The following is a 27,752-nucleotide window of genomic DNA, read 5'->3' on the forward strand; positions in this document are numbered from 1 at the left end:
CATCTCCTCCTGTCCCATGCAGAGTGGTGACAATGAAAACCCAAACTGTGTGGGGATAGAGGGAGTGCTGGAGGCGTACTTCCAGGGCCTCAGAACGGTCCAACTCTACGGACCCACCAACTTCTCTCCAGTCATCAACCAGGTGGCACGGTAAGGAGACCACAATGGACTAGACCTCTGTAAACCTCTGACACACTACACACTCATAATATGAGCTCAGTAGACAATACAGGAATGAACTTGATTTGAATGCAAGGTGCAACACTACTACCTAGTGGGCGGCAGGTAGCCAAGCCGGCTTTAAACTTACTCTTGAAAGTTGTAATAGTAGAATGCACAAGGTGAAATTTAGAAACTGGGTAGTGCATCATCAATTCCTTTTGCCATGTTAGTCATTGCATACCTTAGAGAGCTATTTATAACTTGCTAGAAATGTTCAGATTAACTAGCCCATTTTTTTAGCCTTTAGATATTGTTGTATTTTTTTTGTCACTCGAATACACATTAGACATGGAAAACTGCTAAATGTTATTTGCAACCCATGACAAAATATGTAGAACTGCAGGAAATAAGCTTTAAACATGCAAAATTCTCTCCACCAACAAGAGGCGTGTGAACAGTTTGTGTCAGGAACATTGCTTGTGCCCATAGAAATAGGCGTGGTGCGTTCACAGGGGAGGAGCACGGGATTTTCCTCAATGCTGGAAGAGGCAAGTGAAAACATTTGGGAACCCCTGTACTAGATTAGAACGCACACATACACACAGCCCCTTGACATGCAAGGCTATACTATGTACTTGAAGCTGTTATCTCTGCCAGGTTCTTTCTCCCCAAGCCAGCGATCCTCTCCCTCTTACGAGCAGATGGCTGGCGCACGTATTATTCATTCTTAATATTCCCTGTACAGGCAGGCTTCATACCTTACATAGAGCACACACTCCTGTTGCATAGATAATGTGCTACATTGTCTTGGACCAGAGTGTCTGGGGGAGGGTTTATACAGTATGAGTCTATTGGGGCTCATTGTAGGAGCGCCAACAGCACCATGTGGAGAATGTGTGTGGAGAATGTGTCTTTCGGACAACTGATGTTTTTCTGTAGCTTCTGCTCTGAGTAGTATGCATGTTTCTATGTGTGCTGAGAGCATTTGTCTTCTCCAGAGTGTTATTTAGAAGTTTTTGGTGCTACTCAAATCATGGAGGCTGTAATTTCAGGAGAGCACTGGCTAAGAATAAAATTTGAAAAACGGTTTTAGCATTCAGTCTACTGACCATGTGATTGCAAAGGGAAGAGGACAGTGCAACAGGGCATTGCAAGGCCATTCTAGCAACTGTGTAAAGTGACCTGAATAATAACCAGTCATCCCTATGAGCACAAGAAGTTGACAATACAGTACCAGTCAAAAGTTTGGACACACCTACAGTACTGATTCAAGGGTTTTTCTACATTGTAGAATAACCGTGAAGACATCAAAACTATGAAATAACACAATTGGAATCATGTAGTAACCAAAAAAGTGTTAAACAAATCAAAATATATTTTATATTTCAGATTCTTCAAAGCAGCCATCCTTTGCCTTGATCACAGCGTTGCACAATATTGGCATTCTCTCAACCAGCTTCATGAGGTAGTCACTTGGAATGCATTTCAATTAACTGGTGTGCCTTGTTAATTTGTGAAATTTCTTTCATTCTTAATGCGTTTGAACCAATCAGTTGTGTTGTGACAAGGTAGGGGAGGTATACAGAAGATAGCCCTATTTGGTAAAAGACCAAGTCCATATTATGGCAAGAACAGCTCAAATAAGCAAAGAGAAATGACAGTCCATCATTACTTTAAGACATGACGGTCAGTCAATCTGGAACATTTCAAGAACTTTGAAAGTTTCTTCAAGTGCAGTTGCAAAAACCATCAAGCGCTATGATGAAACTGCCTCTCATGAGGACCGCCACAGGAAAGGAAGACCCAGAGTTACCTCTGCTGCAGAGTTCATTAGAGTTACCAGCCTCAGAAACTGCAGGCCAAATAAATGCTTCACAGAGTTCAAGTAACAGACACATCTCAACATCAACTGTTCAGAGGAGACTGCGTGAATCAGGCCTTTGTGGTCGAATTGCTGCAAAGAAACCACTACTAAAGGACACCAATAAGAAGAGACTTGCTTGGGCCAAGAAACACAAGCAATGGACTCATCAGACCAGTGGATATCTGTCCTTTGGTCTGATGAGTCCAAATTTGAGATTTAACCAGTCAGTGATTTAACCAGCATGGCTACCACAGCATTCTGCAGCGATACGCCATCCCATCTGGTTTGCGCTTAATGGGGACAATCATTTGTTTTTCAACAGGACAATGAACCAACACACCTCCAGGCTGTGTAAGGGCTATTTGACCAAGAAGGGGAGTGATGGAGTGCTGCATCAGATGACCTGGCCTCCACAATCACCCGACCTCAACCCAATTGAGATGGTTAGGGATGTGTTGGACCGCAGAGTGCAGGAAAAGCAGCCAACAAGTGCTCAGCATATGTGGGAACTCCTTCAAGACCATTGGACAAGCATTCCAGGTGAAGCTGGTTGAGAGAATGCCAAGAGTGTGCAAAACTGTGGCTACTTTGAAGAATCTCCGATATAAAATATATTATGATTTGTTTAACACTTTTTTGGTTACTACATCATTCCATATGTGTTATTTCATAGTGTTGATGTCTTCACTATTCTACAATGTAGAAAATAGTAAAAAAAAATAAAGGAAAACCCTTGAATGAGTAGGTGTGTCCAAACTTTTGACTGCTACTGTATGGATTTTGGGTTGAAAAGATGTTGAAAAGACGTCTTTCAACCAATTTTGATCTTTGAGAAGTGTACTAGCCCCTGTGTCATCCCACTACCCTTACAGCTCACTGTTACCTGTCTAACATCCCGTAGGTATATGTCTCTGACACCCCTGGATTTTAGATATATCAGAGCGCAGTAAATCCCTCGGTCAGGGGAGGATAGTGGTCATAGCTCTGGTCTCACTCAGACAGGGATCGATGCTACACTCAGCCAGGTGGAACATCTTATTTACCTTTGTTAGGAATGTAATCTCGGAGCCTAAACCAGGTGAAGGACACTCCAGGGAGAACATTGCCGACTCAGACAAACAACTGTGAGACACGTCTTGGAGCTTGTCTAACATAATAACACATTGGGCCTGGAATGTATTGACTGTCTCTGTTGTTCATTTTATTCCTCACAGTGCCTGTGGCTCACTTGGTGAAATTGGAATGAAGGGGATTTGGAAAAAATGTATTTTTCTCTTTTGTTTTTGTTCGCTCCTTTCGTTCTGAGATGAGAGGTGCCAACTGGGTAATGCCAGAGGTCAAAGTGTCTTGGCTCACTGGATAACGGTCCTTAATTACAGTATCTCTCTAGTGAGAGGCTGTAAACATTTGCCATCACATATAAACTCACTCACTCTCAATCTCACTCCGGCACACACTCCTAACACTGCTTGTTAATGCTCTTGTGTGTGTGTGTATGTATGTGTGCGTGTGTGCATGTGCTCCCTCAGGTCTGCACAGGATGTGACAGATGGCTCTCAGTACTTTGTGTTGTTGATGATCACAGACGGAGTTATCTCTGACATGGTGCAGACCAAGGAGGCTGTGGTCAACGTGAGTGGAGTACACAGTACAGTTCCTCCTTCAGCAGGGCCATCTTATCTGCAGACAGTGCACTATCGAGGCTGTCTGAAAACCAAGCATAGCCTACTACTGTTTGTCTGTAATTCCTCTTTCTTTCCCTACAGGCAGCTGCTCTCCCCATGTCCATCATCATCGTAGGGGTTGGACCTGCAAAGTTTGACGGTGAGTGTGGCACCCCTGAAGGTAGAATAGAGAAGCACAGTGGCTCCTGCACAGCTGTTATATTTTTAAGGTGCATTTCTCCTTTGAGTGTTCCTTTAGAAAGTCAGTGTTGCAGTGTCAAGTATCCAGGCCCTCTTCAGATCAATGACTCCTTAAGGGGAGAGAGGGAGGGAGGGTAGTCTCTGTTTCAGCCCAGTGAGGTGTAACTCTGGGCATCATCTGCGCTCGATTCTGCTGAATTTTCCCCTTGGTTAGGCAATCGAACGCTGTGAAGTCAGTCAGGCATTGCAGAGGTCATGAGTTCAGACCGCTTGATGGCACTTCAGGAGAGAAACTCTTCAGAAGTAGCTATGTCTGAAAATGTGTGTTGATATGTGTGCTTCAAGGCTTGTTGTCTGGTTTATTTTCATTTTGGCTGCACTCCTGTGTGTGTGTGTCTGTGCATTCATGTGGATGTGTCTATCTAAGAGTTTGTGTACTGTAGTGTGGCAGGATTGTGTGCAGTTATGAATACTTGTTGATGTCTGGGTTGAGTTGTCCGAGTATCAGACTCAACGAGAAGAGTCCTCAATGAGGTTTTCTATAAGCCAGCTGAATTCTGTAAGCCTTTTAGAATTACCTTTCTTTTCAAAAGCACTTACAGCATAAATGGGTCCACAGTGCTTAGCAGTGATTAGTCCAATTTTAAATAACTGCTAGGAGCACATAACATTTTCCTTCTAGTATCTGTAGATGTTTTGACTTCAACTGTTGCCCAGAGTGCTAGTTCTGAAAAGCTTATCATATGTTGTGTTTCTGTCTAGCCATGGAGGAGCTGGATGGAGATGAGGTCAGAGTGTCCTCCAGAGGGCGCTTTGCTGAAAGAGACATTGTGCAGGTAGGCTGTGGCCAGACAACAAGTGAGTATCTCAATTGCATATCATAGATTCCTCGCATCCTCTCTCCTCGCCTCCTTCTCAAAAGCCATTGGATGGATGAAAAGGTCAGCAGTCTGACCTTCTCATCCAAGGGGGTTTGAGAAGCAGCAGAGGAATCAAGGAAATGCAACTGAGATTCTCCAAATTAAACTTTAATTTGTTGCTTTAGTCTTTGTGCAGTGTATTTGATGTTCATGATCAGTAGGACCAAGAAGTTTATTCTCCCAGACATTCAATACTTTCAGTACCCTACTACAGTAGTGTGTCCTGTCCGTGTTGTAATTCATCCCCCAACTCCCATACAGTTTGTTCCTTTCCGGGACTACATGGACCAGTCAGGGAACCAGGTCCTGAGCATGGCCCGGCTGGCTAAAGACGTGCTGGCTGAGATCCCCGAGCAGCTTCTGGGCTTCATGAAGACCAGAGGCATCGAGCCCCGGCCTGCTCTCTCCTCATCAGAGCTGCCCAAGCTCCACAGGCATATCTGACACCTATCACTGTAGTGGGACAGCACCTCTCAACACCCTAACTGGGTCTACACACATTTGTTGTGCACATACACACACACACACTTGACATCTCTCTCATCTCTTCAAACCCTATGCCATCTCATTGCAAGTCGATGGCCCCTCTCCCTAACTCTACAGCGCGCATACTGTAGCTAAACACAGTACATACACACATAGAATGAGTCTATGTATACATTGTGTATTTGAACACATAGGGGTGAGTAGATATAGCACCCAATGCAATACCCACAAGCACAGTGATTTCTGAAGAGAAGGAATACATATAACTTACTATGCCATGATGTGACACAATACAAAGTTCACATGCATATGCAGAAGGGGGAGTTACAGACTGTGAAAGTTACTGATGTAGAATACACATATCTAAGAAACTGAGAAACAAAAATACTATTAGATTTTTCCTTTCAGCTCTGGAGTGTGTATATATATACAGTATATGCAAAGCAGCTTAGCCATCAACTGAATATAAAACACATAAACAACTGGACATATTGCTTTCAGCCCATACCTCCAAACCCACACCCTCTTACATGAGGTTACTCTTTTTATACACATACATCTGCTTGAATTACTGTATCCTATCCACTGGAATGACAGGAATACATGCTCTCATGTAACAAACAACATGTTTTATTTATGTTGACTTTCTACTTCATGCAGATGTTGGATCTTAATTTGATCACTCTTTGGTAGCAGAAAATGTTCCTGCATATCAAGACATTCAAATGAGCCTTGTGATTCACTGAAAACCTGCAGTTGTCTTTTTCGCCATGTGGGGGTAGTCAAATCATTCTGACAAAAGCCAGCTATCAAAATCATCATCCCTCACTCACTCAAAAGCTAAAAGCACCAGACAGAATATGAATAAATGTCCTACTGCTACTGTAGGCCTATAGGTCCTATGACCGCAATATTCAAATGTATCCATACACATTAACAACCATCATCTTATATAGCTTAATAACACAACATAGATATTGGTCTCCACTATGACACAAGTGTATCCAAAATGTGGCTGTACGTTAGGCTACACCTAAACTATAGCTTAAGTATTTGCACACACAGGCCTATAATATCAGATGTAAAGACAAGATGAAATTGAGAATAGTGAGGTAGCCTACAGAACGGAGCGCAATGGTGTTTGAAAGAGACCGACTGATTTTAAAACCAAAAAGACACAACCCATGATTTTTCTTTATCTATAGTATATACAGTGCCTTGCGAAAGTATTCGGCGCCCTTGAACTTTGCGACCTTTTGTCACATTTCAGGCTTCAAACATAAAGATATAAAACTGTATTTTTTTGTGAAGAATCAACAACAAGTGGGACACAATCATGAAGTGGAACGACATTTATTGGATATTTCAAACTTTTTTAACAAATCAAAAACTGAAAAATTGGGCGTGCAAAATTATTCAGCCCCCTTAAGTTAATACTTTGTAGCGCCACCTTTTGCTGCGATTACAGCTGTAAGTCGCTTGGGGTATGTCTCTATCAGTTTTGCACATCGAGAGACTGACATTTTTTCCCATTCCTCCTTGAAAAACAGCTCGAGCTCAGTGAGGTTGGATGGAGAGCATTTGTGAACAGCAGTTTTCAGTTCTTTCCACAGATTCTCGATTGGATTCAGGTCTGGACTTTGACTTGGCCATTCTAACACCTGGATATGTTTATTTTTGAACCATTCCATTGTAGATTTTGCTTTATGTTTTGGATCATTGTCTTGTTGGAAGACAAATCTCCGTCCCAGTCTCAGGTCTTTTGCAGACTCCATCAGGTTTTCTTCCAGAATGGTCCTGTATTTGGCTCCATCCATCTTCCCATCAATTTTAACCATCTTCCCTGTCCCTGCTGAAGAAAAGCAGGCCCAAACCATGATGCTGCCACCACCATGTTTGACAGTGGGGATGGTGTGTTCAGCTGTGTTGCTTTTACGCCAAACATAACGTTTTGCATTGTTGCCAAAAGTTCAATTTTGGTTTCATCTGACCAGAGCACCTCCTTTCACATGTTTGGTGTGTCTCCCAGGTGGCTTCTGGCAAACTTTAAACAACACTTTTTATGGATATCTTTAAGAAATGGCTTTCTTCTTGCCACTCTTCCATAAAGGCCAGATTTGTGCAATATACGACTGATTGTTGTCCTATGGACAGAGTCTCCCACCTCAGCTGTAGATCTCTGCAGTTCATCCAGAGTGATCATGGGCCTCTTGGCTGCATCTCTGATCAGTCTTCTCCTTGTATGAGCTGAAAGTTTAGAGGGACGGCCAGGTCTTGGTAGATTTGCAGTGGTCTGATACTCCTTCCATTTCAATATTATCGCTTGCACAGTGCTCCTTGGGATGTTTAAAGCTTGGGAAATCTTTTTGTATCCAAATCCGGCTTTAAACTTCTTCACAACAGTATCTCGGACCTGCCTGGTGTGTTCCTTGTTCTTCATGATGCTCTCTGCGCTTTTGACGGACCTCTGAGACTATCACAGTGCAGGTGCATTTATACGGAGACTTGATTACACACAGGTGGATTGTATTTATCATCATTAGTCATTTAGGTCAACATTGGATCATTCAGAGATCCTCACTGAACTTCTGGAGAGAGTTTGCTGCACTGAAAGTAAAGGGGCTGAATAATTTTGCACGCCCAATTTTTCAGTTTTTGATTTGTTAAAAAAGTTTGAAATATCCAATAAATGTTTACTAACACCGGCCATATTCAACGGGTGTTGTACACTTTAGCTTAAGACATATAGCTAGCTACCTAGGTAAACAATTAACCTAGCTAGGTAAACAACATGTAAGATCACACACGTCACGTCACCTAGCTAGGGAGCCAGCCGGCTAACACTAGCTAACAGTACACTAGCTTGAAATGAAACCACTTTCTGTCAGAATTAGAAACGTGTAATATCTGAAAATGTAGCTAGCTGGACTATCTTACCTGTATACATCATCATGCATGATGGACACGTCTCCCTGTCACGGATCCACGCTACAAATGCCCTTAGCTTGAAGATGTAATCCGGAAACAGGTGTTTTCTCATCTCTTTAGCTATCATACTCTAATTCCACTGATTTCAAAGCACGATCCTCCAGAAAGTGGAGAGCAAAAAAGCCACGTTCGACAGGATTACCAACACAGACTGACCAGCTCAAATAGACAAAGCCTTCTACATGGCAGACCAATCCAAATTCATCTCTCGGCATGTCAAGCCCACTCATTATCTCAGCCAATCATGGTTAGTGGGTAGGTTGCTGTCTTTTTATGTGGCTTAACCAACAAGGCTCGTAATTTAACAATTTTATTTGTATTTACAGATGGCATACAAGTTTGTTATTAAGGCACATGAAAGTTCACATGTTCAAGAAGGCATTTCTGCCAAAAACGCATTTTGATTTTAAAAAAATGCTTTACGTTCAAACAGCTCTCCTGTGAAGTCGTGACTTGCGACATACGCCTAGCTTCCTGAATCGGGTCAAATATTATCGAAAAGAGGGTTACGAATCAACTGCCAAAATTATGTTCAATTGTAGCCTGGGGTGGTCTAGCGGTCAGGGCTGTGCAAATATAGACCAAATATGTTGCTGTGGGTTCGATTCTGTCCCACTCCCTTCTGGCAAATACGGTGCCTTCAGAAAGTATTCACACCCCTTGGCTTTTTCCACATTTGTTGTGTTACAAAGTGGGATTTAATTGTCATTTTCTGTCAATGAACTACATAAAATACTATGATGTCAAAGTGGAAAACAATATAACACTATATCTTGATTTAATACATCTTGGAATCCCCTTTGTCAGTGATTACAGCTGTAAGTCTTTTGGGGGTAAATCTCTAAGAGCTTTCCACACCTGGATTGTGCAACATTTGCCCATTATTATTTTCAAAATTCTTCAAGCTCTGTCAAGTTGGTTGTTGATCATTGCTAGACAACCATTTTCAATTCTTGCCATAGATTTTCAGGCAAGTAAAAACTATAACTGTGTGGATTTGGCCTTTGGTTATTGTCCTGCTGAAAGGTAAATTCATCTCCCAGTGTCTGGTGGAAAGCAGACTGAACCAGGTGTTCCTGTAGGATTTAGCCTGTGCTTAGCTCCATTACGTTTTAAAAAAATGCATCCTGAAAAACTCCTTAACGATTCAAATCATACCCATAACACAGCCACCACTATGCTTGAAAGTATGGAGAGTGGTACACAGTAATGTGTTGTATTGGATTTGCCCCAAATTGCTTTGCCACACTTTTTGCAGTATTACTTTAGTGCCTTGTTGCAAACAGGATGCATGTTTTGTAATATTTGTATTCTTCCTTCTTTTCAATTAGGTTAGTATTGTGGAGTTAACTACATTGTTGTTGACCCATCCTCAGTTTTTTCCTATCACAGTCATTAAACTCTGTGACTGTTTTAAAGTCACCATTGGCCTCATGGTGAAATCCCTGAGTGATTTCTTTCCTCTCTGGCAACTGTGTTAGGAAGGACGCCTGTATCTTTGCAGTGACTGGGTGTATTGACACACCATCCAAAGTTTAATTAATAACTTCTCCGTGATCAAAGGGATATTCAATGTCTGCTTTTTATTTGTATTCATCTAGCAATAAGTGCCATTTGAGAGGCATTGGAAAACCTCCCTGGTCTTTGTGTTTGAAATTCACTACTCGACCGAGAGACCTTACAATAATCTGTATATGTGGGGTACAGAAATTAGGTAGCCATTAAAACATCTTATTAAACACATAGAGTCCATGTATTATATTTTTACTCCTGAACTGATTTAGGCTTCCCATAACAAAGGGGTTGAATACTTATTGATTCAAAGCATTTCAGCTTTACATTTTTTATTAATTTGTAAACATTTCGAAAAACATAATTCCACTTTAACATTATGGGGTATTGTGTGTAGGCCAGTGACAAAACATCTCAATATAATACATTTTAAATTCAGGCTGTAACCCAACAAGATGTGGAAAATTCAAGGTGTGTGAATACTTTCCGAAGGCTTTGTATGCAAGCCAACCTTGCCAACAGACAAAAAGAGCTGTGGATCAGTGGTTCACCAATCAGGGCCTTTGATGGGCTTGGGACCATCAGGCGACATGGTGACAACAGATACACAGAAATGTTCTTGCAACGTTCCCATGAACTGTGTCTTGAACATTAATACCTTATATTCTGAGAACATGGCAACCATGTTCTGTGTATAAGAATGTAGAATATTCTCCTACCCCACAGAAAACTGGACACATGAATGTTCTTGCAACGTTCCCATGAAACACGTCTAGAACATTCCTATCCTAAGTTCTGAGAACATGTTAATCACGTTCTATTTGACATTAAGGGAATGGTCTCTTGGAAACACTCCTTGCACATCACAGGAACATTCCTATGAAAACTTTAGTTAATGACCTTATGAGACACTAAAGGGAACATTCTCTAAAGTTGTGGGAGCGTTTGTTAGCTTGGTCAATCCCCTGAATGACTTGATTTTAGCTACACATTTTTAAAAAAATGGACAGTCCAGGGATATTTTATCCCAATCTTGATAAGAAATGACCATACCAGGCGCTTTTATTTTAAAGACAGTTGTATTCAATGGATAACATAAATAGAAAGCAACTAAAATAATAATTGGCTAAACCAACATTAGTTTTTATTCAAACAAAGTGTCTGGTAAATTTGCTGTGGTAAACGAGGAAATATGTTATTTATATTTTACTGAATTCTTGTCAAATAGATAAATCGCCCTTAGTCTTCAAAAAGGACTACATTGTTCCAATGATAATGCCAACCAGAGGGGAACATATCTTGAAAGACTTTGGTTTCGTTGAGCTGAAGACACTTTTCTTTGATGTGTAAATTATCAGACTATTCGTTTTACTCCTTGAAAACATTGAAATAAATGCAATAAACTTGTGGGCCTAAGGTAGGCTATAGACTATCTAAATTAATTGACAAATGTACAATCTGATGGTGGAACTCCAAGGACAAACTTACAAGTCCTCTGAAGTTTTTAATTTCCACCTCAAAATCGCTGACCTGAATCTCAGCACATAGAGTTTATTTTCAATTTCTTTGTTTGTTTTCTCTTTCAATGGTGGAATCAGTCAACATAGCATTAATTGTAGCTTGCTAGGTCTGCATGTTCGATTAATTCATTTAGCCAACTGTACCTTGTACTATTTATAATCCCGTTTTAGGTTGGACGTGCGCTCACAATCTAATTGTTATTTTCCAATTATTTATTCTTTCTTAAAGGAATTTTTCCAGGAGTTTGGCAGTCCCACTCCATTTGTAAATGTTGTAGCTTTTATTGAAGAGATGAACAGGGTCTGAAAAGGGGAAGATTTTAGAAGGCATATCCGTGGAAAGTAGGGGTGAGGACGGTGCTGCAGCTTCCCCTGATAAAAAAAAATGAATTAAATAAATCAATATAAAAAAAATTGTACAAATAAAATAGCAAAATCACCAAATTAGTGAACTAGGCCTTTATTATTACTCCTGTATGAGCTGAGAGAAATAATCACCAGCAGAGAGGAGAAAAAAATCTCCCTAATGGAAAATAAATATACCCCCTACAAAGATGTACATTTATTATGATTCACATAAGAATTCACACCAGATGCACGGTTACCTGCACATAGTCTACATGGGCTGCTTGAACCAGAGCCCAGTGGAACTGCAGTCTAAGGTACACTGCATGACCAAAAGTATGTGGACACCTGCTCGTCGAACATCTCATTCCAAAATCATGGCCATTAATATGGAGTTGGTCCCCCCTTTGCTGCTATAACAGCCTCCACTCTTCCGGAAATGCATTCCACTAGATGTTTGAGCATTGCTGCGGGGACTTGCTTCCATTCAGCCCCAAGAGCATTAGTGAGGTTGGGCACTGATGTTGGGCGATTAGGCCTGGCTCACAGTCGGCGTTCCAATTCATCCCAAAAGTGTTCGATGGGGTTGAGGTCAGGTCTCTGTGCAGGCCAGTCAAGTTCTTCCACACCGATCTTGACAAACCAAATCATTGTCATGCTGAAACAGGAAAGGGCCTTCCCCAATCTGTTGCCGCAAAGTTGGAAGCACGGAAACGTCTAGAATATCATTGTATGCTATAGCTTTAAGATTTCCCTTCACTGGAACTAAGGGGCCTAGCCCGAACCATGACAAACAGCCCCAGACCATTATTCCTCCTCCACCAATCTTTACAGTTGGCACTATACATTCCATCAGGTAGCGTTCTCCTGACATCTGCCAAACCCAGATTCATCCGTCAGACTGCCAGATGGTGTAGCGTGACTCATCACTCCAGAGAATGCGTTTCCACTGCTCCTGAGCCAAATAGCGACAAGCTTTACACCACTCCACCCGATGCTTGGCATTGCGTATGGTGATCTTAGGCTTGTATGCGACTGCTCGGCCATGGAAACACATTTCATGACGCTCCCGACAAACAGTTACGCTGACGTTTGGGACCGCTGACGTTGCTTCCTGAGGCAGTTCGGAACTCGGTAGTGAGTGTTGCAACCGAGGACAGAAGCGCTATTTTTTTACACGCTATGTGCTTCAGCACTCAGCGGTCCCATTCTGTGAGCTTGTGTGGCCTACCACTTTGTGGCTGAGCCGTTGTTGCTCCTTAACATTTCCACTTCACAATAACAGTTGACCGGGGCAGCTCTAACAGTAGGCCATTCTAATGACAGTGTTTGTATATGGAGATTGCATGGCTGTGTGCTCGATTTCATACACCTGTCATCAACGGGTGTGGCTAAAATAACCAAATCCACTAAGTCCACATACTTTTTTATTTATAGTGTACAATGTAGGTAAGGTACTACACTGTATACAAACACAGCTTCCAGCTGCCCCCTGGTGGCAATTCTAAATATTTGTTCAACTATTCAAATCATCCTGTTTAAGCATTATTTTCCTCCTAGGATGAAATGGGTCAAATTAAGATCAGACATCTGTATGCTTTGACTTTTATTTGCTTTGCTGAAACTAAATGACAAAAAAAAAAGTCATATTATACAAACCACGTTCAAAAACACGAGCTCAGACAGTTGACTGTCAGTGGGGAGGTGAACGAAGAGGTTATCCTTGACAAACTTGACATTCAGTGTTTTGTTGTTTGTTTTGTTGTTGATTGATCTGATGCAGGAAGCAGGTCCTGTGTTGTGAACCAGGAGAGTGTCGACAGGGCAGGTATGGGGCCCAGGTCACATGTTCATTAGTGCCAGTCGCTCTCACCCTGTTCTCTATCATACCCATCCTGCCCAGCATGGGCTGAGGCTGGGTGCACATTACTCCCTGCTGGAACACAAATGCCAGTCTGTGCCCCCCTGCAGAGATAGGGGGAGACTATAGGGTGGAGGGGAGGGAGGTTGAGGAGTGGGACAGTAGAGGTCCTGTGTTTTTTTTGTGTGTAGTTGTCCTGTAAAGAATGGAGAAAGCGAGAGGGAGATGATATTTATTGAATTTGTTGCTAATTGTGTTATTATAATTCAGTGGAGAACTCAGGCTCAGAACTAGGAATTAGAACCCTGTTGCTACCTGAAGCTCCAGGCTTAGTTCTGATCATAGAAATAGAATCCTATTCCTCTACCACCTAGTGGTCACTGATAGTTTAAGGCACTTCTGAGAGAGTCTAATCATATTAATTTGTTAGGTGCTTATACTTGTCCTATTGTGTACTTGTGAATAGGACAGGTATCTTTTTGAATAATCCAACTCCCCCTGAAACACCCGCAGAGATAGAATCCTATTCTATTTCTATTGTTCTGATTCGATTTCTATTGTTTTGATTCGGACTTACGTTCTATCAGAGCTGACATCACAGCATTACAATGTTAATAATCCTCTGGTTGTGACATCATTAAAAAGTGGCTTGAAAAACATCACAGGATACTGGAATGTCCATATGCCAAATGACAGCTCTCAAAATGTTCATCAAAATGAATACAGGAAAGCACTTTTTACACCAGTATGTGTTGACCACAGCATTTGACATTGCCAATTTTGAGTTAACACTCTAGATCCTACTATTAATTGTATTTGCACAGTATCAGATGGAATGGAAACCGAATGAATCACTAAGATGCAGCAATAATTCAATAATTAATTCAACTGACTCCTTTGTAGAGTGGCTCAGAGCTACCACCTAGTGGTCACTGATAGTTTAAGGCACTTCTGAGAGAGTCTAATCATATTAATTTGTTAGGTGCTTATACTTGTCCTATTGTGTACTTGTGAATAGGACAGGTATCTTTTTGAATAATCCAACTCCCCCTGAAACACCCGCAGAGATTGCAATCACAGTATAAGGATATTACAGATCAACATGATTCCCTGGTAGATGTGTGTTCAGTTGATAATGCCTGCTGTACTGTGAGGTGAGGTTGACTCTGGCCCAAACTATACTGGTTACAATCCCTCACTTCGCAAAGCCATGTCTGTCAGTGTGGCGAGGGATGTATTTGTGTGCCACAGTTAGTTGTGTGTCTCTGTAGGCCCCATTGGTTAGACCTTGTCTTGTACAGTGACAAGAGTTAGCATGCTGGGACTTATATTATACAATTCTTGTTTTTTGGTGTTTGATTATAATGTTTTGTTGATTATGATTTGTCGCTGTCCATTAAAGCTATGTCGAAAACTATATATCTCCAATAGCGTAATATGCATTTAACTTGTGTTACTTAACATTTTCCTTTTGAGCAACATATTTCCCCTCAAACCGAGAATGCTAAATGTTTTGTACCATGGGATTTAGTTAGTGTTTAGAACAACATACAGTGCCTTGCGAAAGTGTTCGGCCCCCTTGAACTTTGCGACCTTTTGCCACATTTCAGGCTTCAAACATAAAGATATAAAACTGTATTTTTTTTGTGAAGAATCAACAACAAGTGGGACACAATCATGAAGTGGAACGACATTTATTGGATATTTCAAACTTTTTTAACAAATCAAAAACTGAAAAATTGGGCGTGCAAAATTATTCAGCCCCTTTACTTTCAGTGCAGCAAACTCTCTCCAGAAGTTCAGTGAGGATCTCTGAATGATCCAATGTTGACCTAAATGACTAATGATGATAAATACAATCCACCTGTGTGTAATCAAGTCTCCGTATAAATGCACCTGCACTGTGATAGTCTCAGAGGTCCGTTAAAAGCGCAGAGAGCATCATGAAGAACAAGGAACACACCAGGCAAGTCCGAGATACTGTTGTGAAGAAGTTTAAAGCCGGATTTGGATACAAAAAGATTTCCCAAGCTTTAAACATCCCAAGGAGCACTGTGCAAGCGATAATATTTACATGGAAGGAGTATCAGACCACTGCAAATCTACCAAGACCTGGCCGTCCCTCTAAACTTTCAACTCATACAAGGAGAAGACTGATCAGAGATGCAGCCAAGAGGCCCATGATCACTCTGGATGAACTGCAGAGATCTACAGCTGAGGTGGGAGACTCTGTCCATAGGACAACAATCAGTCGTATATTGCACAAATCTGGCCTTTATGGAAGAGTGGCAAGAAGAAAGCCATTTCTTAATGATATCCATAAAAAGTGTTGTTTAAAGTTTGCCACAAGCCACCTGGGAGACACACCAAACATGTGGAAGAAGGTGCTCTGGTCAGATTAAACCAAAATTGAACTTTTTGGCAACAATGCAAAATGTTATGTTAAGCAACACCCTGAACACACCATCCCCACTGTCAAACATGGTGGTGGCAGCATCATGGTTTGGGCCTGCTTTTCTTCAGCAGGGACAGGGAAGATGGTTAAAATTGATGGGAAGATGGATGGAGCCAAATACAGGACCATTCTGGAAGAAAACCTGATGGAGTCTGCAAAAGACCTGAGACTGGGACGGAGATTTGTCTTCCAACAAGACAATGATCCAAAACATAAAGCAAAATCTACAATGGAATGGTTCAAAAATAAACATATCCAGGTGTTAGAATGGCCAAGTTAAAGTCCAGACCTGAATCCAATCGAGAATCTGTGGAAAGAACTGAAAAACTGCTGTTCACAAATGCTCTCCATCCAACCTCACTGAGCTCGAGCTGTTTTGCAAGGAGGAATGGGAAAAAATGTCAGTCTCTCGATGTGCAAAACTGATAGAGACATACCCCAAGCGACTTACAGCTGTAATCGCAGCAAAAGGTGGCGCTACAAAGTATTAACTTAAGGGGGCTGAATAATTTTGCACGCCCAATTTTTCAGTTTTTGATTTGTTAAAAAAGTTTGAAATATCCAATAAATGTCGTTCCACTTCATGATTGTGTCCCACTTGTTGTTGATTCTTCACAAAAAAATACAGTTTTATATCTTTATGTTAGAAGCCTGAAATGTGGCAAAAGGTCAAAGTTCAAGGGGGCCGAATACTTTCGCTAGGCACTGTATGTGAATAGATAAATTCATGTAAATGTTCTCAATGAAGACGTATAATGCAACTGATATGAACATCAACTGAAGAGCTTGTTACAGTAATATGCTAGAATATGCAGATTTACTTTTTCTATGAGGTTGTCCTCTTATTTTGATGTGTCATGATTGCAAAACGATACATATAGTAATCAGTTATTGTTCCTGTCAAATAGGTTATGCATTTGTCAATGCCCGGTTCTGTTATTATCAAATGTACAGTATTTCAACCAAGGACAGCCAACTAATTTGAATAACTTTAGTTTGCCATATTGGATATTCATAAAGGTGGGAGAAAACTCCAAACGTATTTGTATAGATTGTGCAGTGAGTGTTAACTATCGGGTGATTTTAAATGAGGAGAGAGCCCTTAGAAATGCAAAATGAAAAATGAACGCTTATAAAAGGAATCTTTTTTTTTTCACATATTATGTCTATGAATTGACGGTTTGGTTTTTGTGTTGAGATTGAGTGTTGTTGTGTTCTTGTGTTGAGATTCACACTGTCAGCCAATGTCTTTGAAACCCATACCAGTGGTTTTTGGCTTCACATACCATAAAGCTGTGGCTGTGATTCAATCCGATCACGGGTTATAGGCATTGCGGTTTTAAAAGGCAATGTTCCTGCGTTCACAAAGATCCCATTCACAGTAAACGCTGCATACGTCGGCTCAATGGAGAATTGCCTTTAAAATCTGCGAAGCCTATCACCCTCGATTGACTTGAATCCCAGCCTAACTCAGCTTCATGCGAACACATCAGGTTACATTAAAGCACTTCAAACAAAGTCCCAGAGTGTGTGGGTTTATTTGTGTTCATTATTTCTGAAGACCTGTACTTTCAGTTTACAGGACCGTTCATGGTGTCTTCCTTAGCATCTACATACTCTTGATCTAGGGATCTTGGTGCCATCTTGTGGTAGTGAAAATGCACTAAGTATCAACTCCACAATAAAGTAGAATATGCACATACAAAATACATTTGTTTAAACATACAGAACACATTTTGAAAATGTCTGAACATCAGGTCCTGAAGATCCATTAAGGTCCATGATGTAGAAGGAGGGGATAGTGGGTCTACATGAAGAAGTAGAGCTTGGGAATAGATCCATAGATAATAGATAGTGTGCAAAGCTGTCATCAAGGCAAAGGGTGGCTACTTTGAAGAATCTAAAATATAATTTGATTTGTTTAACACTTTTTTGGTTACTACATGATTCCATGTGTTATTTCATAGTTGGATGTCTTCACTGTTATTCTACAATGTAGAAAATAGTAAAAATAAAGATAAACCCTGGAATGAGGTATGTCCAAACTTTTGCGGTAGCGGTAGGGTAGGCTGTTTGGAATGTTCAGCCAGCTGGATTTAGAACCGCAGTCGCCACAGAGCAGGCTGACAGGCTGTGTCAAGCCAAAGCTTCTGGAAGGCACGGGAGAGTAGAGCATAGTTAAGTTTGTATGTGTTGCGCTCTTTCAGTTGTAAAAGCAAGCAGAGCAGAAACTGACTACTCTTTAGTTGACTGATGTAGCTGGCATGGTAACTTCTGTTTAACTGAACATTAAAAGACTAAACTAGTCTTTATTCGCAGTAAAGTTAGCTAATGTTTCATCCCCTCTCGACTGCGGTCGAATGAATAAGCTATGCTAGCTAGTAGCTACCATAGCCAGGTCAGTTCCAGCCTCTAGTTATCTGTCAGATAACAGCCCATGCTTCTCCGCCCATGCATAGATTATAATCTACTCTATTTAATTGACACCACATGCACACCTGATCTCGCAGGTATGGATACTGAACTGGAAGCAGCGGGAATGATGACAGCGACAATTGCTACATTTTGCAATCTCATTAATCACTTAAACATATTTATAATAATGATCTCGTACCTAGCTTGATGACTGTCTGCATTTTTTCTTACTTTTTGTTCTAAATGGAGAGGTCATATTGGATTGTGTAAAAATGCAGGAAATTAGCTTTAAATGTCCAAAAACACTTCCCCAGAGCCCCTGCCAGGTTGAGTCCTCCCCCCACTTCTAAAACCAAAGTGGCGCCCCTGGTATTGTGTATGTATTGTTGTGTGTTTCACTCACAGGTCTCTTGATGTCAGCCTGAGCTCTCTCCAGGGCTTTTCGTAGGCGCTCCTCTTGCTGCATCTTTTGCACATGGTCCTTCTCCTGCCTTAGCCTGCATATACGAACACATGGAGAGCCGTACCAGCCGCAGTCCTATAGCTAACTCCACTCTTGACGACTTAATTAGAAAAACTATAGTACTGTGTGCCAACCACTGTCAATTATACAGTTACAGCATAGTGGGTCAATTACGGTAGTACACACATGCAAATATACCCTGATATTTTAGCTAAACAATAATATATGCCATTTAGCAGATGCTTTCATCCAAAGTGAGTTAGTCATGCGTGCATACATTTTCCCAGGTGGTCCTGGGAATCTAAACTACTGTTTTGGCATTGCAAACACCATGCTTTATCATCTAAGCTACAGAGAACCACTGACTGAATTTTCTGTTGACCCACCTGAGTTTCTTCTCCTTCTTCTTGACCCTCTTGGCCATGGGCTAGCGGCCCCTGTGAACCAGCTCCACGTTCTCCAGCGGGCCTCATCTGCAGCGTGTTCAGGCTGGCCTCACTCTTCCCATTACAGCTCCTGTATCCCTCCAACACCTTCCTGCCCAGGGCCTCCAATATCTCATCCTGCACATAGGGTTAATGGGTGTTCGTCAGTACAAGAGCCATGTGAGGCTGAGTGAGTTCAAGTTTCACTGCCTTACACTCCCACTGTACCTCATTGTCCTAGATTAGGACTCTATGATGACTTTGTCCCTGTAGTGTTCACTTTGTGTATGTGTGTGTACATGCTGTAGGAATGCAAGCAGTTGTGTGTGCTGTCTGTCTGTGAACAGTTCACGTTTCCTATCCCTGTCCTTATCTCTCTGGATGGCATGGGTAATGATGTCAATCTGTTGGGTCAGCTGCTCGGTCTCCTGCTCCCTGGATACAAACAAAGTACGTTTCAAATTTGACAGATTTTAAGTGCTTTGCATTCATGCATTCTTCACAGTATGCTCTCTCAGTGGTTCTTGGAAGATTAAGAATGGGAGAATGCAGAACTCAACAACATATTTTTCTCCGCAGGTCATTTGAATACAGGTAGTTTAATCATTATTGGCACTATGTCTCCGTCTGCTGCAGCCTCTTCTCCTCCTTGGTGGCCATCTTGGACAGCTTCTGAATCACCTCCCTCTTCACGGCCAGGGATTACTGGGGAATACACCATGAGTAGAGGTCAGTGACCACAGGAAGGAAAGAGAGGAGAGACTTGGCGTTTAAAACAGAAACCGACAACAGGTCAAAATAAGAATGGAGACCGAGAGTGTTAATTGTTGTGTTGTATAGCAATGGGAAGATACAATGAGGAAAGGTAACATTAAAGAGATAGCTGCAATTGCACTGAGGAACTAGAAGTGTTCTTCTTGCTGTGCTATTCTAATAAATGTAATCGGTTAAAGAGCTCTGTCTCTCCCTTGAGGCAAACAGACTCCTTAGCAAAGGAAGTATTTATAGGTTTGTAGGGTCTGGAGAATGAGTAATCTCAGGAAATGGAAGTGTATGCGGCTCTGGGACTTACGAGGGTGAAATGTGACGCCAGGGGACCTATTAGACACGCAGCTCATGACCTGGGGATTGATGTCTTTTAAATAAGCTACTGCCTCAAGGTGTTTTCATATTCATTTACCTATTTACTTTCTTTGAAACGGTTAGGACTGGACAACAACAAGCATATCCTGATGTAATTATGCCCTTTTTAAAAAAGATTTTTATGAGGCTGTGGAAAGAAATAAGGGGAACATCTGGCGAAAATGTGCGTTTTCACAGAGACTCAAACAAACCGGGTTTTGTCCGAGCTTGGGTAATAGTTCAGACAAGCTTAGCTCAGGGAAACTTTGGGCAAATATAAATGGAGCCTTCAAGCAAAAAGGAGACGCACACGAAGCTGAACCAAGCCATGTGCTGTGTTACCAATAACAACAATCGCACCTTTCTGTTTTTCCACTTACCTCATCCCCAAACTGCTTTGCGTATAAAACAGCTTTTGTTGTTTTTATTAACTCTAAAGCTAAGAAGCCTTGTTGTTTGAAGGGTTAGAAAATATATATTCCGGGGCCTCCCGAGTGGCGCAGCGGTCTAAGGCACTACAGACCCGGTGTCACTACAGACCCGGGTTTGATCCCAGGCTGTGTTTGAGCCGGCCGCGACCGGGAGACCCATGAGACGGCGCACAATTGACCCAGGGTTGTCCGGGTTAGGGGAAGGTTTGGCTGGCCGGGATGTCCTTGTCCCATCGTGCTCTAGCAACTCCTTGTGGTGGGCTGGGCGCATGCACACTGACCTCAACACATTGGTGCGGCTGGCTTCCGGGTTAAGAGAGCAGTGTGTCAAGAAGCAGTGCGGCTTGGCAGGGTTGTGTTTCGGAGGACGCATGGCTTTTGACCTTCCCCTCTCCCGAGTCAGTATGGGAGTTGCAGCGATGGGACAAGTCTGTAACTACCAATTGGATATCATGAAAAAGGGGTTAAGAAAATATAAATTCCAGTGGTGAAAACAATAATGCTGTGTTAACATCTGTTAGTGCAACGCAAATAGTCTGGGTAGCCATTTAATTAGCTGTTCAGGAGTCTTATGGCTTGGGGGTAGAAGCTATTTAGGAGCCTCTTGGACCTAGACTTGGCACTCTGGCACCGCTTGCCGTGCGGTAGCAGAGAGAACAGTCTATGACTAGGGTGGCTGGAGTCTTTGACAATTTTTAGGGCCTTCCTCTGACACCACCTGGTATAGAGGTCCTGGATGGCAGGAAGCTTGGCCCCGGTGATGTACTGGGCCGTACGCACTACCCTCTGTACTGCCTTGCTGTCGGAGTCCGAGCAGTTGACATACCAGGCAGTAATTCAACCCATCAGGATGCTCTCAATGATGCAGCTGTAAAACCTTTTGAGGATCTGAGGACCCATGCCAAATCTTTTCAGTCTCCTGAGGTTAGGTTTTGTCATGCCCTCTTCACGATTGTCTTGGTGTGTTTGGTTTATGTTAGTTTGTTGGTGATGTGGACGCCAAGGAACTTGACGCTCTCAACCTACTCCACTACAAGCCGTTGATGAGAATGGGGGCGTACTCGGTCCTCCTTTTCCTGTAGTCCACAATCATCTCCTTTGTCTTGATCACATTGGAGAAGTTGTTGTCCTTGCACCACATGGTCAGGTCTCTGACCTCCTCCCTACAGGCTGCTTCATTGTTGTTGGTGATCAGGCCTACCACTGTTGTGTCATCTGCAAGCTTAATGATGGTGTTGGAGTCGTGCAGTTATGAGTGAACAGGGAGTACAGGAGGGGAATGAGCACGCACCCCTGAGGGGCCCCCGTGTTGAGGATCAGTGTGGCGGATGTGTTGTTACCTACTCTTTTCACCTGGGTGCAGCCGTCAGGAAGTCCAGGATCCAGTTGCAGAGGGAGGTGTTTAGTCCCAGGGTCCTTAGCTTAGTGATGAGCTTTGAGGGCACTATGGTGTTGAACGCTGAGCTGTGGTCAATGAATAGCATTCTCACATAGGTGTTCCTTTTGTCCAGGTGTGAAAGGGCAGTGTGGAGTGCAATACAGATTGCATCATCTGTGGATCTGTTGGTGCGGTATGCAAATTGGAGTTGGTCTAGGGTTTCTGGGATAATGGTGTTGATGTGAGCCATGACCAGCCTTTCAAAGCATTTCATGGCTACAGACGTGAGTGCTACGGCTCGGTAGTCATTTAGGCAGGTTACCTTAGTGTTCTTGGGCACAGGGACTATGGTGGTCTGTTTGAAACATGTTGGTATTACAGACTCAGACAGGGAGAGTTTGAAAATGTCAGTGAAGACACTTCCTAGTTGGTCAGCGCATGCTCGGAGTACACGTCCTGGTAATCCATCTGTCCCTGCGGTCTTGTGAATGTTAACGGCTGCGGAGAGCGTGATCACACAGTCGATGCTGATGCTGTCATGCATGTTTCAGTGTAACTTGCCTCGAAGCGAGCATAGAAGTTATTTAGCTAATCTGGTAGGCTTGTGTCACTGGGCAGCTCTTGGCTGTGCTTCCCTTTGTAGTCTGTAATAGCTTGCAGGCCCTGCCACATCTGACGAGCATTGGAGCCGGTGTAGTACGATTCGATCTTAGTCCTGTATTGACGCTTTGCCTGTTTGATAGTTTGTCGGAGGGCATAGGGGATTTCTTATAAGCTTCCGGGTTAGTGTCCCGCTCCTTGAAAGCGGCAGCTCTACCCTTTAGCTCAGTGCGAATGTTGCCTGTAATCCATGGCTTCTGGTTGGGCTATGTACGTACAGTCACTGTGGGGACGATGTCCATGATGCACTTATTGATAAAGCCAGTGACTGATGTGGTCCCGGAACACATTCCAGTCTGTGCTAGCAAAACAGTCCTGTAGTTTAGCATCTGCTTCATCTAACCACTTTTTTATAGACCGAGTCACTGGTGCTTCCTGCTTTAATTTTTGCTTATAAGCAGGAATCAGGAGGATATAATTATAGTCAGATTTGCCAAATGGAGAATGAGGGTAAGCTTTAAACGGCGTCACTGTGTGTGGAGTAAAGGTGGTCTAGAATTTATTTTCCCTCTGGTTGCATATTTAACATGCTGATAGAAATTAGGTAAAACTTTTCCCTGCATTAAAGTCCCCAGCCACTAGGAGCGCTGCTATGGATGAGTGTTTTCCTGTTTGCTTTTGGCAGTCATGGCCCAAAATTTTGAGAATGACACAAATATACATTTTCACAAAGTCTGCTGCCTCAGTTTGTATGATGGCTATTTGCATATTTCTCCAGAATGTTATGAAGAGTGATCAGATGAATTGCAATTAATTGCAAAGTCCCTCTTTGCCATGCAAATAAACTGAATCCCCAAAAACATTTCCACTGCATTTCAGCCCTGCCACAAAAGGACCAGCTGACATCATGTCAGTGATTCTCTCATTAACAAAGGTGTGAGTGTTGACGAGGACAAGGCTGGAGATCACTCTGTCATGCTGATTGAGTTCAAATAACAGACTGGAAGCCTCAAAAGGAGGGTGGTGCTTGGAATCATTGTTCTTCCTCTGTCAATCATGGTTACATGCAAGGAAACATGTGCCGTCATCATTGCTTTGCACAAAAAGGGCTTCACAGGCAAGGATATTGCTGCCAGTAAGATTGCACCTAAATTAATAATTTATCGGATCATCAAGAACTTCAAGGAGAGTGGTGAAGAAGGCTTCAGTGTGCCCTCTGAGGCCACAGTTGGTGCAGGGCATGGTCCCCCCTCCGGTCCCCCTCGTTGCAGCGCCTCCCAACTCCGTAGGCGTTGGATCAGGAGGGCTTGGGGATGGAACTGACGGACCCCGATCAGGACGTCCGCAGGAGGCCAACAGGTTATCCAACCGGATCGATAGGTCCACCTGCTGGTCCAGTGTAAGGGTGGTGTCCCTGCAGGCCATCTCCCAACGAACGTCCTCTCGTAAGCTACACCTGTAGTGATCGATCATTCCATCCCGCGCTGGCCACCAGAGTTCTAAAGTCCAGCGCAAAATCGTGAGCGGTCCTCATTCCCTGACGTAGATGAAAAAGGTGTTCCCCCGCCGCTCTCCCCTCCTGGGGGATGATCGAATACCGCACGGAAACGGCGCACAAACTACTCATTATCATCCAATGTCTGACCTTCCCTGCCCCAGATGGCATTGGCCCATTCCAGGGCTTAACCGGTCAGACAGGAGATAAGGGCGCTCACTATCTCGCGTCCCGAAGGGGCTGGCTGGACAGATGCCAGGTAGAGCTCCAGCTGGAGTAGGAACCCCTGACACCCGGCAGCTGTCCCATCATACGCCCTCGGGAGCGAAATCTGAATCCCACCGGATCCTGATGACAGAGAGGTGGACATCACGGTAGGTAGTGGTGGAACCTGAGGAGATGACTCAGGGTTCAAGGGAAAACCCCCTCTCTCCCATCGGTCCATGGTTTGCAGCACGTGATCCATGGCTGTACCCAGACTCTGCAGCATGGTCACGTGCTGCTGAACGTGCTCCTCCATTTGAAGCGGAGGGCTGGCTGAACCTGCTGACTCCATGTAAAAGGTGCGTGATTCTGTCAGAGTCTATCTAAAAGATACCAAAGGAGTCAAGCGCAGGACACAGATAAGAGTAACAATCACTGATTTACTCAATCCAAAACGTAACAAAATCCCGTTCCAAACAAGGACAAAACAGGACTCAAAATACAACACACCAGAATACACGAAAGACAATCACGCACAAAACAGAAAGAGAAACCAGAGGGTTAAATAAGGAACATAATTATGAGATGGGAACCAGGTGTGTAAACAGACAAAATAAAAGGAAATATGAAACATGGATCGGTGGCGGCTAGAAAGCTGGTGACGTCGACCGCCGAACGCCGCCCAAACAAGGAGAGGGAACAACTTCGGTGGAAGTCGTGACAGTAATCCTGGTCTTGGAAAACAGCAGTGGCTAAGTATTGTAATCCTGATCTTGGAAAACAACAGAGCAAACATAATTTAATTATTCGTCAATTGTCATATTCAGAGCAAACATAATTTCGTTATTCGTCAATTGTCATATTCAATAACTTGTAAAGTTATTAACTTATCCTCAATGTCTCTGGGGCGAATCCTAGCTTCCACTTCCAAGGGGAATTTTCACTTAGTCAAGCATTAATGTCAATGGGACAATCAGTGAAAATGTGAAATTAGGATTCACCTCTCTGAGGCTACAGTAAAAAAGACCCAGAGAAGCATCATTTGCATCATTTAGCAGGAACTCTTATCCAGAGTGACTTAAAAGAGCAATTAGGGTTAAGTGCCTTTCTCAAGGGCACATCAGCAGAATTTGTACCTAGTTGGCTCAGGGATTTGATCCAGCGACCATTCGGTTACTGCCCTAACACTCTTAACCGCTAGGCTACCTGCCGCTCATAGTGGTCATGGAAGGCCTGATTACCAATCACCCTGGATGGAATCTTTCCTCCAGAAAACAAGATGCTATGCAGAAGATGATACGTTAGTATTCATTCCCACTATGCCCGTAGAATAGGAAATTATATTGAATTATATTATGCTTACTGGATTAAGTTAAACGAGCATTCAAACCGGCCTTCCTGATTTAACTTTCGTAAACTACATAATGTGTGTTGTGAATGAATTCAGTTTGCCCAAGAAAGGTCACTGCTAGTCACAGCTGTTGATTTTCTCTAGCAGTCCAACATGGCAATTAGCTTGTTTACCCATGGTTCTGTTCTCTCCTGTTTCTGGAGCTGTGTGTTGCTCCTTCGTCCTTGAAATCAAAATCACAGACATTTCCCCCAATCATGTTATTTTCCTGAATTATGAACTGAGGGGAAACAACTGTTTTTATTTGTTAAGATTTGTTGACCACAACATTGGGCTCGTGCCCTTGAGAAGGTGATGACCTTTTCCTATTTGTATTGGTTATACCAATGAAAGGAGAGAAAGAGCAAACAATCCTCCAAAGTGGGGGGCTTTGGGGTTGGAGTCACATTTCAGTCATGACCTCCAGAGGATATAGGTCAGGTCTCTCTCTCTCTCTCACACACTCTCTCTGTCTCCCTTTCAATTCAATTCAATTCAATTCAAGGGCTTTATTGGCATGGGAAACATGTGTTAACATTGCCAAAGCAAGTGAGGTAGATAATATATAAAGTGAATATATAAAGTGAAAAACAATAAAAATTAACAGTAAACATTACACATACAGAAGTTTCAAAACAATAAAGACATTACAAATGTCATATTATATATATATATATACAGTGTTTTAACAATGTACAAATGGTTAAAGGACACAAGATAAAATAAATAAGCATAAATATGGGTTGTATTTACAATGGTGTTTGTTCTTCACTGGTTGCCCTTTTCTCGTGGCAACAGGTCACAAATCTTGCTGCTGTGATGGCACACTGTGGAATTTCACCCAGTAGATATGGGAGTTTTTCAAAATTTGATTTGTTTTCGAATTCTTTGTGGATCTGTGTAATCTGAGGGAAATATGTATTTCTAATATGGTCATACATTGGGCAGGAGGTTAGGAAGTGCAGTTCAGTTTCCACCTCATTTTGTGGGCAGTGAGCACATAGCCTGTCTTCTCTTGAGAGCCATGTCTGCCTACGGCGGCCTTTCTCAATAGCAAGGCTATGCTCACTGAGTCTGTACATAGTCAAAGCTTTCCTTAATTTTGGGTCAGTCACAGTGGTCAGGTATTCCGCCGCTGTGTACTCTCTGTGTAGGGCCAAATAGCATTCTAGTTTGCTCTCTTTTTTTGTTAATTCTTTCCAATGTGTCAGGTAATTATCTTTTTGTTTTCTCATGATTTGGTTGGGTCTAATTGTGCTGTTGTCCTGGGGCTCTGTAGGGTGTGTTTGTGTTTGTGAACAGAGCCCCAGGACCAGCTTGCTTAGGGGACTCTTCTCCAGGTTCATCTCTCTGTAGGTGATGGCTTTGTTATGGAAGGTTTGGGAATCGCTTCCTTTTAGGTGGTTATAGAATTTAACGGCTCTTTTCTGGATTTTGATAATTAGTGGGTATCGGCCTAATTCTGCTCTGTATGCATTATTTGGTGTTCTACGTTGTACACAGAGGATATTTTTGCAGAATTCTGCGTGCAGAGTCTCAATTTGGTGTTTGTCCCATTTTGTGAAGTCTTGGTTGGTGAGCGGACCCCAGACCTCACAACCATAAAGGGCAATGGGCTCTATGACTGATTCAAGTATTTTTAGCCAAATCCTAATTGGTATGTTGAAATTTATGTTCCTTTTGATGGCATAGAATGCCCTTCTTGCCTTGTCTCTCAGATCGTTCACAGCTTTGTGGAAGTTACCTGTGGCTGATGTTTAGGCCAAGGTATGTATAGTTTTTTGTGTGCTCTAGGGCAACAGTGTCTAGATGGAATTTGTATTTGTGGTCCTGGTGACTGGACCTTTTTTG

At 42.6% G+C, this 27,752-nt stretch overlaps 1 protein-coding gene across 1 annotated transcript in view; it reads left to right on the forward strand.

Annotated features, from left to right (window-relative positions):
• LOC139367581 (copine-9-like) overlaps window positions 1-6,471 on the forward strand; it is a 108,150-nt gene extending 101,679 nt beyond the window's left edge. The window contains exons 16-20 of the mRNA XM_071105838.1: window positions 23-150; window positions 3,556-3,658; window positions 3,793-3,850; window positions 4,654-4,727; window positions 5,073-6,471. Coding sequence (XP_070961939.1) covers window positions 23-150; window positions 3,556-3,658; window positions 3,793-3,850; window positions 4,654-4,727; window positions 5,073-5,255 — 546 coding nt within the window. The 3' untranslated portion in view covers window positions 5,256-6,471. The remainder of the gene's footprint in view (window positions 1-22; window positions 151-3,555; window positions 3,659-3,792; window positions 3,851-4,653; window positions 4,728-5,072) is intronic.
• Window positions 6,472-27,752: the final 21,281 nt, after the last annotated feature.

The sequence above is a fragment of the Oncorhynchus clarkii genome, chromosome 16 (genome assembly GCF_045791955.1).
Source record: "Oncorhynchus clarkii lewisi isolate Uvic-CL-2024 chromosome 16, UVic_Ocla_1.0, whole genome shotgun sequence".
NCBI classification, from domain to species: Eukaryota; Metazoa; Chordata; class Actinopteri; order Salmoniformes; family Salmonidae; genus Oncorhynchus; species Oncorhynchus clarkii.